This window comes from Schistocerca americana, chromosome 8, assembly GCF_021461395.2.
Source record: "Schistocerca americana isolate TAMUIC-IGC-003095 chromosome 8, iqSchAmer2.1, whole genome shotgun sequence".
Classification (NCBI taxonomy): Eukaryota; Metazoa; Arthropoda; class Insecta; order Orthoptera; family Acrididae; genus Schistocerca; species Schistocerca americana.
In genome coordinates this window covers 159,158,965-159,176,128 of record NC_060126.1, presented here as the reverse complement: position 1 = coordinate 159,176,128, position 17,164 = coordinate 159,158,965, and the positions used below count along the sequence as shown (strand labels likewise).

General features: G+C 40.7%; 1 protein-coding gene across 1 annotated transcript in view; it reads left to right on the top strand.

Moving 5' to 3' along the window:
• The window catches only part of LOC124544631 (transcriptional repressor protein YY1-like), an 85,272-nt gene that overhangs the window by 55,176 nt on the left and 12,932 nt on the right, over window positions 1–17,164 (top strand). The window contains exon 4 of the mRNA XM_047123238.1: window positions 10,241–10,410. Coding sequence (XP_046979194.1) covers window positions 10,241–10,410 — 170 coding nt within the window. The remainder of the gene's footprint in view (window positions 1–10,240; window positions 10,411–17,164) is intronic.

Below are 17,164 nucleotides of genomic sequence, written 5' to 3'. Positions count from 1 at the left end.
TTTCTACATCAGCCAAAGGACTTTCAATCCAACTATTACCAGGTTGTGAGACAGGGAAATGTTCTTGAGAACTTGCAGCTAATGCTCTCAAGTGCCGTACAAGTGTTTTGTGCATTTCAGCAGAAAGTTTTTCACCCGAAGAATCAATGAAGAAGTCCTTGAGCACTGGAAATGATGAATAGTTATTGTTTTATACTCATGCTGTCCACAGGTGCAGTTTCATAAGTGAAGCTTCAACATTACTCTCAGTCTACAAGATATTAAAATTTCTTCCTTCCAGGCCTAAATTAAGTTTGTTGAGAAAGAAGAAAATATCCAACAAGTAGGCCACTTTACACAATGAATCTAAAGCACAAAATTTCATGCCTGAAAAAGAATGTTGCTTGTGTAAAAGAAAGAAGCATACTTCATCACACAGCACAAAAAAATGACAGAGGACTTCCCCTCTTTGATAACCACTCTTCAGTATGTAAGAATGTGTTGACTGCCAATTTCTTCACATAAAACTGTGAAAAGACCGGAATTTAGAGGACATGATTTAATGACATTAACAAGTTTTGTAATTTCATCCAGATCACATTTCAAATCCTCAGGTATTTTTCTCACTGCTAAAGCTTCTCTGTGTGTGAAGCTACACTTTACTTCTGGTGCTAAAGGTTTCGCTCAAGCCATTAAGCATGACATCAAACCTTTAAAAGCACATGTGCCATCCATAGTAATAGTTACACATTTATCGTACCCGATATCACTGTTTATCATGAACTCATTAAGTACACAAAACACATCTTCTGCCTTGTTGTAAGTGCCACTGTACAGAACAAAAGCTCCTCACAAATAGTCTCTTTACACTCATAACAATGAAAACCAACAGATATGCTTTTCCGTTCGGACGTCTGTACTTTCATCGGGTTTGAGATAACCTTGAAGTTTTAAAATTAATTGTTCTTTCACATTGAAAGACATGTTGTCAGTTATCCTGTTAATTGTACCGTTGAAAAGGGCAATTGAGTTTATTTCCTTAGGAATTAAGTCACTTACCGTAATCTCACATATAACTTTTGCAGCTGGTAGGATTAAATTTTCCACAACTGTGTGGGGTTTTCCAGATTTAGCAACTAGGAATGACAAATGCTATGATGCTGAAGTAGCTTTTCCATTAGTATTAGCAACCACTGCAGTATTTGACATTGCACTTTTACTGCATTTCGTCTGCTTGAGTTTGTTAATAAAAAAGTGTATTGACTTACCAACGTGCCCCTCACATTTCTTCTCCATATGTCTTCGAAGATTAACAGTTTTCTTGCTTTACTTGCTCAATACTTCATAACACAAGACACATTAAGACTGCTGGCTGTCATCACTGCCTATGCATGTAAATCCGTAACCAAGGTTGTCATCACAGTGTCTTCTCTTCTTTCCTTCACTTTCGCTTGTATTAGCTTGTGAACTTGAAGGCTCACTTTCAAACCCATTGTTCGACTTATCACGAAGAGTCTTGAGTTTCACTGCAGATGATTGCTACCATCGGTCCATTGCGAACTTGAGAAATGTCGCAACACAAAAAAAACATTGAGCACCTCAGAAAAATAATGGATGATGACAAATCAATCTGTAAACATCTGCTGTTTATTACTCTCCACTCCCATGTCATGTGCCATGCCATGAACACATGGCATCTGTGACTGTCTCTAATACCCGTTTTCTCCAGTAATACTTTTTTCCTCTTCCATTGTTTGATGAAACGATGAAGGGGAAAAACATGACTAATGCCATTCATTGAGCCTAGACGTATGTATGGTGGTGTCGTACTTACATCCCACTCGAGTTAAACCTACAGAGAAAATGCATGTCATAAAGCTTATTACTGTATCTAGCTTCGAAAACACAAGGGGTTAACACTCTAAAGTGACCATAGAAACTTGTAAAGGTGTGAGGCAGTTAAACCTTGTTTTCCTTATCTAATCACATGATCTTGCCACTGAAGAAAAAAGGACAATATCGAGTGCAGTTTCACTTTGTTGATTAAGTAAGGAGCAAGTCCCAAACTTTGTTGTTTTTCTTTTTCCTTGTTTTAATTATTCATTCCTGGAAAATTAAAGAAGCAGGAAATTTTTGCTTCAACAGTAATAAGATCACATTGCAATATTATTGTTTCAGAGTTTTTCTTACATTTGTTAGAAAGGAAGCAGTTTAAGACCAATGTTGTGGTTGTATGTCATTTTGATCTTTTCTCAAATTGATTGAATCAAAGAAACATATTGTGATCTATCTTCAAAGACAATTTTACATTAACCACACCTAATTTGAGTCAAGAGTTACTTGCAGTGATGGATCTAGAAACATATTTTGTGAGGGGTTTGTCATTTGTCATCTCTCTCTCTCTCTCTCTCTCTCTCTCTCTCTCTCTCTCTCTCTCTCTCTCTCCCTTTTTTTTTTTTTTTTTTTTTTTTTTTTTTTTTTTTTTTTTTTTTTTTTTTTTTTTTAAAGAAATCCCAGAATTGGGGGGGGGGGGGGGGGGGGAGAATCTTGGCATTTATAAACATAGGAATGACTAATATTTACTTCCTCTTCTCCTTCGTCTTTTTAACTGTAATTGGTGGTAGTGGTTGGAGCTTTCTGTCATGTGAAGATGAAACCCACGAAATTCCAAGGCATTGTGAAATTAATGTACAATAGGTTTAGTGCCATCACAAACACGGGATTTCTCTCACTTGAAGTGGTCCTATATAATAGTTGACAGACTTCAGGGCAGAAATTTAGCAAAGTCGGAAAACATTTAAATTTACAAATGTAGGTATAATTTCTAATTGCTTTCTGTTTAGCAACTGAAAAAGATCCTTCTCGGACAACAGCTGTGAGTTTCATTTTATTGCAACACATTTCAATTTTCAGGTTTCACAGAGCCCCAGGGCTCCATGGACTCCTGTTCAGAAATACTGCCACACTGTAAAACTGAATTGGGGTTCCATCCATACCTGGTGACTTCTTTGCTTTCAGTTGTTTCTTTACACTGGGAATGTCCTTCATACAGAAGTCTGTGCAGTGGTCGAATAATGATAAGTTTGTACGATTCTCCTGCGTGAACAATTTCTTATTGTGAAATTTAAAACTTCGGCTTTCCTTTTGCTATCTTCTACTACCACACTAAACTGGTCAGCAAGAGCGTGGATAAAACCCTTAGACCTTCTTAGCGATTTTAAGTAGGACCTGAATTTTCTCAGCAAGGTGGTTTGCTGAGGTAGGATGGTAATGGTTATTGTATGCTTTGTACTTCAATCTTTTAGCAGCTGCACGAATTTTTACGAACTTTTACCAGTTGTCATTTGCGCACTCCCTTTTGAACTGAGGGTGCAATAGCCTTTGCTTCCCAGGATTTTTCGAATTTTGTTGTTAAACCACAATGGGTCTTTTCTGTACATAATGCATTTAGTCGGCACATACACCTTCAGAGAACAATTTACAATTCATTAAAACTTGGCCTATAATTGCTCTCCATCCATGATACTGAAACTGAATGATGTCAATTTGTTGTCTTTAAGTGGGATGCTTAGAACAACTTACCTGCTGTTTCTAGCAGATATACTCCCTAGCCTTCTTGATTGACTATTAACTTTAGAAACATCAGATAATATGTTACCATATTCACTAATCGCGGTCTCTGTACTGGCAGTGTCGATAAGATCATGCCTGTTTGTAGCTACTATTTCTCAAATATTTCTATTGCATGTGGGCTGTCTAACTAGCTGCTCAAGACAGTTTTCAGAAAAAAATTACGAAAGTCTTACATAAGACAGTCTGTAACTGCCTCCCCCTTCACCCTGCAATGAATCCGTAGACATCCTAGTCTATACTTGGTAGGTTAAAGTCACCACAACTAATATCGCGTGATCTAGGTATTTCTGCACTACTGACCATAGACTTTATTCAAATGACTCTAAAATTGTCTTGGAATTGGTGGCTGCTGCTTCATTTTTTATCCATCCAGTTACGTTATATTTTCAAAAAAATAATTATTTTCACAGTTTTTTGAGATGTCATGCATCATCACTGGTTGGGTGCAGCTGAGCACATGCGCCGTTTCTCTACTCCGTCATTACTATTGCTCCCCCCTACCTACCACTCCCATCAGCTTGCAGTCAGTGCTGCCACCACTTCTCGCCACTAGCTTAGCAGCTGCTGACGAGAGGCAGGGAGACGTGGAGTGGTTTGTTTGGATCTGATTCTCAGAGACTGGTAGATGCAGTGACCAGAGACGGTGGCTATGTGAGCATGAGTTTGGTCTAGTGATTGTGTGAACGAGTTTGTGCGCTCGTTTTCTGACAAAGGCTATGGCCGAAAATTTAGTTGTGAGAGTGTGATTGTCTTTTCTCCATGTCTGTATGTGGCTCAGCGATCATCTTTACAGTGAGTTGCTACCTATCCTCATTATTATTGATTATCAGAGTATTTGTGCAAGTTATCAGTTGCATGATTGTTCACTGTGGTCCCATTTCATCAACATGCTGTCTGTGACTCCTGACTAGCTGCCCACATGAGTGGATGTCAGCGGCAGGCCAAAATCACGGACATTTCTGAGGGAATCTCTAACGGTTCAGGCCTGCTGATCTGAAGTGCTTTGTTTCCCACTAATGAGTAGGTCCTGCCCATCAGATCCAATCTCACCGAACTGCCCGCTGCCTGCAGGCCGGGTGTGTGTGTGTGTGTGTGTGTGTGTGTGTGTGTGTGTGTGTGCGGCATTATGAAGCACATTTTTGTGTTTTATGCATGGACCCAGGACTGCAGTGCTCTTCGGCTGGCCAGAGGCTGTGTATGATGGATTTCAGAAACTGTGGCTGTCTCGCCACAAATATGTTATAGAGTGCAGCATGTTATAGACATTTTATTGATTCTGGTACACTTTGGCACTTCAAAAGTAGTTTATTATTAGAAAATATGGATGATAAGAAGAAGAAGAAGAAAGTTGCTGGCAGTTTGTACTGACAATAATGACCATAGCAGAAGAAACATTTTACTGGTGGTCACTTATATTGTTGGTTTACACAACTCTTCCCTGTCTTATACATTTCTTTCAAGATACCTATTTCTTTGTGAGGTTATTTCTGAAATCCATGAAGGCATTTCAAATCTATCTTGTGACTCCAAGGAAATGCGTATTTTTGTCACCAAATGTGTGTCATTTTATTGAAATAAAATATCAGTTGTCTTAATGAAACACAGATACCATTTGGCTTGCTTTTTCCATCGAAAAACAGTCCATTACAAAAGATGTTGATGTTAGCACTTAATAGTTTTGCTCACTTTAGGAAATGCCATCTGCTTGCAGGTTTTATTTAGATATTTTCTCATTTGGTACTATTGTTTCTTGTACTGTAGCTGCAAGGATGGATTGTCAACTTACATCTTTACTTACCCTTGAGATCTCAAAATTTGGCTGGGAAAAATGCTAAATCTTGTCTGGAAATCACGGAACTATCAGGGAATTTCACTTGGGGAAACGTGGGCAACCCTGGTCACATTCAGATTCAACCTCAATAGACGCAATATTTTTGTCAATTGCAGTATAATCTCTTACCTTCCTGATCCCAACTCGTCACTGTAGATGCAACCTCATTATACACCAACAACCCTCATGCCCATGGCCTTGCCGTGATTGAACACTAACTCACCCAACGCCCTACAGATTCCAGACCCTCCACTTCATTCCTCGTACACGTAACCAACTACATCCTAACCCATAACTGCTTCATCTTTGTAGGGAAGGTATACAAGCCATGGGCACCCATCTAGAACCCTTGTATGCCCTCTTCTTGGCCACCTAGAGGAAACATTTCTATCTTCTCAAAACCCCAAACCCATGGTCTGGTTCAGGTTCATTGATGGCAACTTTATGAACAGGACCCAAGGCCAGGACACATTATCCTCATTCCTTCACAATCTCAACCCCTAATCTCCCATCCATTCCATCTGGTCCTCCTCCACCCATCGTGCCACCTTCCTGGATGTCGATCTCCTCCTCTCAGATGGCTCCATCCGCATTTCAGTGCACATCAGTCCCACCAGTCACCAATAGTACCTGCACTTTGACAGCTGCCACCCCTTCCACACCAAAAAATCCCTCCCATATGGCCTGGCTACCCATGGCAACCACATCAGCAGTGATGAGAACTCCCTCACCCAGTACGCTGAAGGCCTCACGAAGGCCTTCACAGACAGTTAATACCCCCCAGACCTAAAACACAAACAGATCTCCCGTACCTTATCCCCACAGACACCTGATCCTCACAGCCATCCAAAGAACCAACCACAAAGAAGTGCCTCCTTGCCCCGCAACACTACCCGGGACTGGAATGACTGAACCACGTTCTTTGTGAGGGCTTTGAAGTGAGGGACACCCTACCCAAGGTACTTCCATCCCCTCCCAACGTGATGTTCTTCTGCCCACGCAATGTCAACAGCGTCTTAGTCCATCCATATGCCACTCCCTCCCCCAATTCCCTGCCATAGGGATCATACCCTTGTGGAAGGGAAGACCCAGATGCAAGACCTGCCCTATCCATCCACCCAGCACCTCCTAATCCAGTACCGTTACAAGCTTATCCTACCCCATCATAGGCCGGGCCACCTGTGAAAGCAGCCATGTTATACATGAGCTCTGCTGCAACCACTGCACAGCGTTTTACATTGGTATGACAACCAACCAGCTGTAAACCAGAATGAATGTCCACCACCAAACTGTTGCCAGAAACGAGATGGACCACCTAGTGGCACAACACTCAGCAGAGCACAACATGAGAGATTTCAGTGGCTATTCACAGCCTGTGCCATCTGGATCCTCCCCGCCACCACCATCTTTTCTGAGCTTGCAGATGGAAGTTGTCCTTAAATAACATCCTTGGTTCCCATAATCTCCCTGGCCTAAACCTAAAGTAACTCACTGCTCACTGTCTCTCCCCTCCCCTCCTCACCCACTTATTTTGTGTGTGTATGTGGGGGGGGGGGGGGGGGGCACGTGTTTCTTGAGAAAGGAATTTCATTCCAAAAGCTAGCAAAGCAAAGCTCTGTACCTTTTGTTCATGTACTTGTCAATGACACAGTGCTGCTGCCTTTCAGTGAGTTATTGCCTTTATTCCTGCATAATTCATTAATCTGTGTTTCTGTGTTTTCCGTATATGCTCCATGAATCAATAAGTATCTCAGAACTTTCTACTTTGGGTTTCAGCCAGCTGTCTATCCCGAGAATAATTTGAGTACAGGACTTTTCTTGGAGGCCAGTAAATTCAGAAACTTTGTGATGAATACTTAAACAATTTACTGACAAAGCTCTGACAGTTGAAGTGCCATTACTCTGAACGTGGTCTGGTTTCACTATCTGTGTGTCGTTGGTGAATGTTCATCTGAGAACCTTAAACTACTGCCTATCCTAAAAAAAGAACGTGTGCACTTCACAAGTACTCTGCTAGCCAAGTAGCTGTTCCCTTTATCTATTGCACACCTGACCTATCAAGGGGAGACTACTACTACATTAATCCACTGGTAGTTTTGAATCCTTTTCTGCAACCCGTCTCTCTCCTAATTTACAGTTTATTTTGAAGGACTAAGTTTCTACTCCCCTCTGGCCATTCAAAATTAGGTTTTCCATGTCTCCCATTAATCATTTAAAGGCAAATTGTAGACTGGTTCCTTCAGAAAGTTTTTTAATTCACCCTTCATCCTTGTCCCCAAGATTTGATGTTTCTAATCAACTCTGTTTAACTGGATGTTGAACCGTAACCTGCTTTCTTCATTTGATTCATAATAGAGCAGCTTTTACTTCTCTCCAGTGACTTTTCGTGCTACAATATTCTGTTTTTAATGTAACCTCTGGTTCAGAATATATAGCTGCAGTTCAATTTCCAGCAAATAATTATTTTTCTTTCCTTCTGAAGAGAAAGTACTCCATATGGCATGTTTTCTCATGATGTAAGCTTGTATTATTGCTTGTTCCATGTTGAATAAGAAATAGCCCTAATTTTTCAGATTCACTTACCCCATATGTATCACTAAGCACCATCATTATTCTATAACCTGATGCTGCGGTCCTCAGACAACTTTGAATTGGTCATCATGTTGAGATCAGGTGTTCTGCCGCTAGTTCACATCTTCCCAACGCCATGTTTCGATACCATAACTTGGCATTTTCAACAGGTGTTCCTCGAGCCTGGGTGACTGGGTCCTATATTTGTACCTTTGTGGTGCCTGGAGTTCAGTCTGCTATCTGCTCTGGGTTGGATGTCCCCTCTGAAAACACCCAATGTGGAGTACATGGCAGACAGAGCTCCAGGCACCACTGGCTGAACATCTGATCTTAACAAGATGACAAATCACCAGGAAAGTCTAAGAGATTACAAGTTTGAAATGCTTTTATGGGACATTAAAGTGCCCTAGGGAAGTGTGATAGGTCCATTGCTATTTTCCATATACATAAATGGTTTGACAGGGAGGGTGGGCAGAAATCTGCTGCTGCTGTTCGCAGATGATGCTATGGTGTAAAAGGAAGGTGTTAGAGAAAATTACCTAGACAAAATTTCTAATTGGTGTAATGAATGGCTGCTGGCTCTTAATATAAAAAAAGGTATGTTAATGGGGATGAGTAAGAAAAACAAACCCGTAATGTTTGGATACAGGATTTTTAGTGTCCTGCTTGACACAGTCAGGTCGTTTAAATATCTGGTCATAACACTGTGAAGTGCTGTGGAATGAGCATTTGAGGATTGTGGTATGGAAGATGAATGGTCAACTTCGGTTTATTGGGAGAATTTTAGGAAAGAGGAGTTCATCTGTAAAGAAATGCATACATAGGACGCTAGTACAACCTATTCTTGAGTATTGCTCAAGTGTTTGGGATCGGCATCAGGTCGGATTGAAAGAAGACATCTAAGTAATTCATAGGCAAGTTGCTAGATTTGTTACCAGTAGGTTCGATCATTGTGCAAGTGTTACAGATATGCTTCGGGAGTTCAAGGGGGGATCCATGGATAGAAGAAGATATTAATTTCGAAGTTTCAGTTGAAGAACATCTGACCTGTGTATTACTGAAAGAATCAAATCTATGGGGGGAGGGGGGGGGGGGGGGGGAGAAAGGAAACTTCAAACATAAAGCTATTATGCTGGTGTTATAAACATTCTATGTGGTTTTATTAAAATTTCACAGAGTTAAAAGGAAACTGCTATATTGGAAGAGATTGTGCCCAGAGAATAGTATAAAGTTCTCATTGACAAATAAGTATGAAGTAAGTAAGTAAGTGTAGAGATGATGTGATACTTGGTCTTCTTCTTTGTTGATTTTGTAACTTCTTTCATTTTCCATGAAATGATTGATGTATGGGTATTGTTTATATGATGGTATTATGTCTTTAAATTTCAGTATGACTGTGTAACTGAAACGATATACATTATTTGTTGTTTTTAAACAGAGTACCTTAAAACAAAACAAAAAATTATGTTTTTTCTGCTTTACATAAAGTTTGTCTTCATTTATGCTTTTTCCCTTGCCTTGTACCAGTTTCAGAGTATCACTGTACTTCATTTTTAACTGTATTTATAACTGCTGTATTACCAAAAGATGTGCCTTGATCATATCTCTATCACTGGTATGTCTGTTTATGTTTGTTTAGTCAAATATGTTAAATGACATAGTATGCTTGGTGTTAAGGCAACTTGCAGCAGTGTGAAGTGCTCTATATCCATTTTTAATAACATTGAATTTTAAGATTTATTTTTCTAGTGTTTAGAAAATTTAAAGAAAGGGAACTTTTGAATAGCTAATCAGAAGCTAATGTGGTGGTGAGTTTGAATGTTATTCACATAAACTATAAAATAAATTATTACAGTTAGCATGCACTGTGGTTCATACATTGTAAATGAAAGCCTAGAGAGATGAATGATTATAGAACTCCAGAGACATTTGTTATTAGGCAGTTTGTGATAAAATTCAATGATTGCCTGAACATGGCACCCTCATACTAACTTGACTTTTTCTGTGCACCCCTTCTCTTAGGTTATTCATGTTTGATTGCATAGTCAGTGATCTTGATTATGAAACAAAGACCGTTACCTTAATTTACCCAAGTTTCAATGGAGTACAACAGGAACCTAACTGCTCTATAGTAATCTAAAAATAAACATTAGATTGTGAGTTAAGTTATTACTATGTTTCTCATAAAGGTAATGATGTCCTCTGCTTTGCAATATCTTTTCACAGTGTACGTTTGAAGGTTGTGGTAAACGATTCTCACTTGACTTCAACCTAAGGACACACGTGCGCATCCACACTGGTGATCGCCCCTACGTCTGTCCTTTTGATGGTTGCAATAAAAAGTTTGCACAGTCTACAAATCTTAAAAGTCACATTCTGACGCATGCAAAAGCAAAGTAAGTTATCTTAAACGTGTATTTAGTAGATATTGCTGCCTTTATTTCCATCTGTTGCAGTGGGTGATCAAAGCCTCATATGTTTCCCCTTATAAACATCGAAAGGCACTGAAAGACGACTGTACTACGCATTGTGATCTCTATACTTAAATGAAATTAACAAAAGCCAGTAAGGATAGGATCCACCCATCATTTGCAGTTGCTTGTCATGTTATCTTCCTCCTCCATTATCAGTGACTGGGTATTAATTGTTTTTCATTTTATGTCCAATTAGAAGATAGTTAACTAACCTCTGCTTCGTCTGTTTAATAACTTATAATTAGTCAGCACATTACGTGGTTTACATTTGTATATACATATAGTAGGAAAGTTCTGACAGAACGTAAACACTTCAGGCGTAAAAGAGACTCTCACCGAAAATCAGAAGCGTTGAGTCAGTGACTGGCAAAAAAGACAGAAAAGTGCTAGCTTTAGTAGTACATACTTTCTCGAGCTGAAGTAGGAACATACACATGCCTGTACCCCTTCATGGTGCTGGGTGGGCAGACAATTTCAGTGGTGTGGTTTGGAATGTGGACAAGGTTTTGGTGGACATTATATTGGTTGGAATGGATGGAGGTGGGGGGGAAGGGGGGGGGGGAGGCATGAAGCAGGAAGATGGATTGGGGTTGAGTAGCTAGCAGCTTGGAGGGATGCAGCAGATTTGCTGGCTAGGAATGCGAGGGGGGGGGGGGGCGAAATTGTTGCCAGAGCCATTGGAAGCAATGCACAGGGAAGGTGATATGGAGATGCAAAGTGAGCAGGAATGATAGGATAGAGGAAGGGGAAGCTCTTGGGGAGGGGGGGGGGGGACAGTCAGTTAACAGAGATTGAGGACAGGATGATGCTGGGAGTGAAGGGTGTGTTGCAAGGATAACTGCCTTCTGGATAGTTCAGAAAAGCTGGTGGTGAAGAGGAGGATTCATATGGTCCAGGGCGTGAAACAGTCATTGAAATCGAATATGTTGTGCTCAGCTGCACATTATGCCACCTATTGTTCTTGGTTGCAGTTTGGCAGTGGCCATTCATTTTGGTGGACAGCAGCTTCATTACCATGCTGAAATTAAAAAACTGTGCAGTGATTGTAGCAGAGTTGATATGTGACATGGCTACTTTTGCAGGTGGCCTGGCCTCTGATGGATTAGGTTAAGCCTGTGACAGAATGGGAGTAGATGGTGCTGGCTGGGTGGATTGGGTTGGTCTTACACCCAGTTCGTCTACAGGGATATGATCCTTGCGGCAAAAGGTTGGGTGTGGGAGTATCATAGGGATGGAGTGGGATATTGCGTAAGTTGGGTGGACAGTGGAACACCACTTGAGGTGGGAGGGATCTTGGTTACTATGTCCCTTATTTCAGGGCATGATGATATATAATTTAAGCCCTGATGAAGGATGTGCCTCAGTTGTTCCAGGGTGATAATGGGTGACAAGGGGCTTGCTCCTTCGTGTTTGTTCATGGACTAGGTTTGGTAAGACAGTGACTGTCTATGAAGGTGCTTGTGAGATCAGCAGCATGCTGGACAAGGGAGTTCTCATCACTGCAATAAACCATTCACAGGTGGCCAGACCTTATGGGAAGGATTTTTTTCATGTGGAAGTGAAGGCAGCTGCCGAAAAACGGTTACTCTTGATGGTTAGTTGGTTTAAATTGGCATTTCAACAGCTGTTGTCATTTCCACACCAAAAAACCCTCCCATACAGATGGCCATACATGGACGGTGTATCTTCAGTGACAAGAACTCGCATGCCCAGTATGCTAAATATTTCATGAGGGCCTTCACAGACAGGCACTACAGCTCCTCCCGCCACCCACCCCTCACCCCCACCCACCCCTACCCCTCACCACCACCCACCCAAACTTAGGCTGCAAACAGATTTCCTGTGTCATATCTTAACATACTCTCAATCCTCCCTTCTCGCCGCCAAGAATCAGCTACACAGGAGCGTCCCCTCGTCACCCAGTATCACCCTGGCCTGGAACATCTGACCACCACCAGGACATTGACTATTTATCTTCATGCCCTGAAATGCGGAACATCCTACCCAAGATTCATTCCATCCTTCCTTATGTGGTGTTCCATCCCCCCATCCAACCTACACAATATCCTAGTCCATTCACATCCCACTCTCACTCCCACTCCTTTGCCGCAGGGAACATATCGCTGTGGAAGACCCGGATGCAAGACCTGGCCAGTCCACCCAGCCAGTGCCTCCTGCTTCAGTTCTATCACAGGCTGGGCTATCCGTGAAAGCAGCTGTGTCATATTCCAACTCTGCTGCAATCACTGCACAGGTTTCTATGTCAGTATGTCAACCAATCACTTGTGCACTAGAATAAATTGCCACCACCAGACTGCGGCCAAGAACAAAATAGACCACCGAGTGGCACAACATGCAGCTGAGCCCAACATGTCCCCTCATGCTCCGCCCAATGTCTTCCCCCTCCTCTGTCCTATTACTCCCTCCTAACTCACCTCTCATTGTCACCAACACCGTGCACTGCTTCCTACTGGCTCAGACATCCATGCATCACATATGTCTCATGGAATGACATAGCCCAAAACCTAGCAAGTTTCCAGTCTCTCTCGTGTGTAGCTGTTGATGACTCAACACTTCTGCTTTTTGGAAAGTGGTCTCCCTTACTCGTAAAGTATTTACATTTGTGTGTGTTTATGTGCCGGGGGATGGATTGTGCTCTGATGTAACTGTGGAGAGGACTTCTATAGCCTTTTTCCTGTTATGTGTTCTTCCATTGCTTGTTTTTGGATATGTAAAGAGGTGGTGGGGGGCAAAAGTACTTCACTTAACAGGCTGCTTCATCCTCTCAACACCCTACTATTTAACTGCACCCGTTGTTGATTATAGTCTGTGTAAATCCGATTTCTTGTTGCATTTGCTATTATTGGATCTCTCCCTTAATCAGATAGGTACTAGTTTCATTATCTTCCTGCTGTCTCGGGTATTGTTTTCCTACTTTGTGTATTTATTGTATGCTGTGTAGCCATTGCACTGTTACTTTCATTGTGTACTGTATTTGATTTAGTGTGTTATTTGTGAATATAAGCTGGGCAATACAAGTTGTTGGCATTAAACCTACAGTATTTACTCTTGGTAATTAAATTTGTGATACTTTATCTTAATTTCACTCCATTATTTATATGTTGTCACTGTGTATCACACTCGATTTCACATACTGTTTTTAGCAGTAAATGTATATATACTAATAATAACAAAATATTATCCAAAAATTAGATTGCTACTTGCTGGAAAGATGATGCATTGAGTTGGAGATGCGCAGCAAAAAGGGTGTTACACATTAAGCTGAAAGCCAAAGCCTTCTTCAGAAAAGAAATGAAACAAACACACACACACACACACACACACACACACACACACACACACACACACACAGAAGCAGGCAGTGTCGGGTGAGGAGCAGACAGGTGGGTGCATTGGCAGAGAGGGGAAGAGATGGATGGGTGCACTGGCAGAGAGGGGAAACGACCACTGTGTGTGTTGGCAGAGAGAGGTGCATAATGAGGGTGAGGGGACATTAATTGTGAAGAGGTGATACAAAGGACAGGGTGGTAACCTGGGTGGAGGGTGTGGGGCTGCAGGTTATCGTAGGTTGATGCTGGGATAATTTTGGGAGTGGACAGTGTGTAGTAAAGATAACTCACATCTGCGCAGTCCAGAAAAGCTGATGGTGAAGAGGATGATCCAGATGGTCAGATTGTGATGCAGCCATTGAAATCAAGCTTGTTATGTTCAGCTGTATGTTGTGGTACAAAATGGTCCACTTGGCTCTCTACCACAGCTTGGTGATAGCCTTTCATCCTGGTGAACAGTTGGTCGGTAGTCATACCAATATAAAAAGCTGTGCAATGATTACAGCTGAGCTAGTATACGACCCTGTTGCTTTCACAAGTAACCCAGCCTCTGGTGGTGTGGGACAAGCCTGTGGCAGGTGATGCACTAGGATGTTGTGTAGTTCGGGTGGGTGACAGAACTCCACTTTAGAGGTAGGGTGGTGGTTCTTCTGGAGAACCTAGAATCCTCAGGGAATTACATTTTACCTTGAAAAATTAGGGAAATTTCAGGAATTTCATGAAATCTCAGGGAATACTGTGTTTTTAACCTAACATTGAAATTTAATTTTATTTACTTTTATACATCATAAATTTTAAAATATCTGTGTGTTAATTATATGAATATTATTTTGTATGACTTACAAATTTCATAAAAACTGTGATTAAACTACTTCTTTGGCTGATATATAGCTCAGCTGAGAGGAAAGAAAAGTAATTATTGTGGTATGCTAACCCCACCCCCACATATGCCCCTTGTTGCTCACCATTATTTTATCAGGAGAATCTTGGCGTTATCTTCCTCCTCATGCCTGGAATTCTCAGGGATTTTTTTCTCCAAGTTTGAGTAGCCATTCTGGGAGGGATGGTGGTACATGAAGGATGTGGTTCAGTTATTCCAGTCTGGGGAGGTATTGGGTGATTAAACAATGGTCATTTATAACTGGTTCTTGGGGGTGTTGGGGGGAGGGGCGGGGGGAATATGGCATGGGAAATTTGTTTGCAGACTTGATCTGAAAACAGTAAAAACGTCATGTTTCTCTGTCTGTCCGTTTGTCTGTTTGAACACCCTAATCCAAAACTGCTAAACTAATTTTTGTGAGGTTTTCACAGGTCACTGGAGCATAGCTTGGGGCAGAATATAGACTTGATTTAATAAAACACAGAAAAAGAGATATCATAATCTAAAACTGTCAGCTCAGCTTAGTAGTTCGAATATGTAATCATCACAGTGTAGTACACCAAAGAAACAATGGATTGTGCTGTTGTTTTGTAGTACAGGAAAGATCAAATAGATGATGTGGTTATTGTTTTTATCTCAGTTTTTGGAAGTTTGTCAGTGACAGGATTAAGTAACACAGTCATATCGTTACAAATACAATCTAACAGTAAATTTACTTTTCCAGGTTATACAGATTTACTGATTTCACTCTTTGTATTAAAAACTTAACATTGTTTTGCTTCTTTTTTACTTATATTCTTTGCCAGGAAAAAAATTATTAAGTTCGCTTTGTGATTTGGATGCCTATTCATTACATTTTGATTTTGTTTTATGTATGGATAAGAACTGTCTAGACAATGGTTGAGTCTTTATGAATACAGTGGAACAGCTAAAAGACTGGGGGCTATGTTGTCTGAAGAATCCAGTTACGATCGTGGGGTGAGGCCTGCTGTAGCTTGAGAACATTAGGCTTGAACTCACTCTTTGAAAGTTCCTTCCAGAAGTGAGACATGACATAACTCTGATCGAGAGCATTGTGCATTACCGTATTTACTTGAATCTAAGCCGCATCTAAAAAATGAGACTCGAAAGCAAGGAAAAAAAATTTTCCCGACTCTAAGCCACACCTGAAATTCGAGACTCGAAATTCAAGGGGAGAGAAAAGTTTTAGATCGCACCTCCAAATCAAAGCAAAGTTGGTCCATTGTAACATGAGACACAATTTCGGTCGAATGGATGAAGATACAGCTACAGTAGGTTGGTTCGAGTCATAAGCTTAACAGTTAAGCTTTACCAAGTAGCCATTGCTATGTGTCAGGCGCTTCGTCCTTATTTGTACGGGTACCCTTCCTTTTTCACGTGCTTCGTCTGGTTTGAATCAATTGCTTATTTTGCTTTGATCTGATAACTGCAGTTCTCTTTGTTATAGGTGTTTACGTCACTCTAAGCTGAAACTGCATTATTTTAATGTGTCATGCATTGTTTGTTGTATTCTGATAATGAGTGTTTACGATATGTTGCCACTTGCGGCATGGCTTGATTTTGTTCAGTGCTGCCGCCACTTACAATAAAAAAAAGAGAGAGGAATTTTCTCATAAGCGAAACAATGGCAAGAGACTACTATTTGTTGTTACTTACACTGCTGCTTTCTTTGATAATGATCAACAAGAACCAAGTAATAATGATAGAAGATGTTCTGAACAAGAGTTTAGCAAAAATTTCTCTCCGTTTGAAAATCTTTGCAGGCGCCTCTTTAGTACATTACATTCTGCACAGAAATTAGTCATCTTAGATTTAAAAATCTAGTCAGTTGCCGTGCTTCATTTCTGACTGTATCACTATTCAGCATAAGAATAATACAAATATAAACATGACATGATACGTACATTCTTCCGCATTTGCTGTTGTCTCACTCTAGTTTCGTAGTTTATTAGGCAGACAGGATTTAAGTGAGATAGCAGCAAACACGAAAGAATACATGGCATAATGTTTACATTCATCTACCTTGTCTTTTAGTTTGTTTACTGGCGCAAAGGTTTTGGCACCAGTATTTATCTTTGTGCCTGCAAAGCATGCCTGTGTAGCGCTACATATATTCAATGACAGAAATTAGTTGTGGTGGCACCTACCAACATTTTTCAGAACTTCACTTACTTTGCACTCGATTCTAAGCCGCAAGCAGTTTTTTGGATTACAAAGACCGGGAAAAAGTGCGGCTTAGATTCGAATAAATTCGGTATCTTGCTCCTCGAAATCCTTTGCTCATAGTGGCTTAAAGTTATTTCTCTCCAATGTAACGTCATAGAAGCAAAAATATTGATGAGAAGTGGCACAGGCAAGTAAGTTTTATACCCCAAATTCTACTTATTTCTAAATATTTACAATTTCGCTTTATAAGTGTATAATT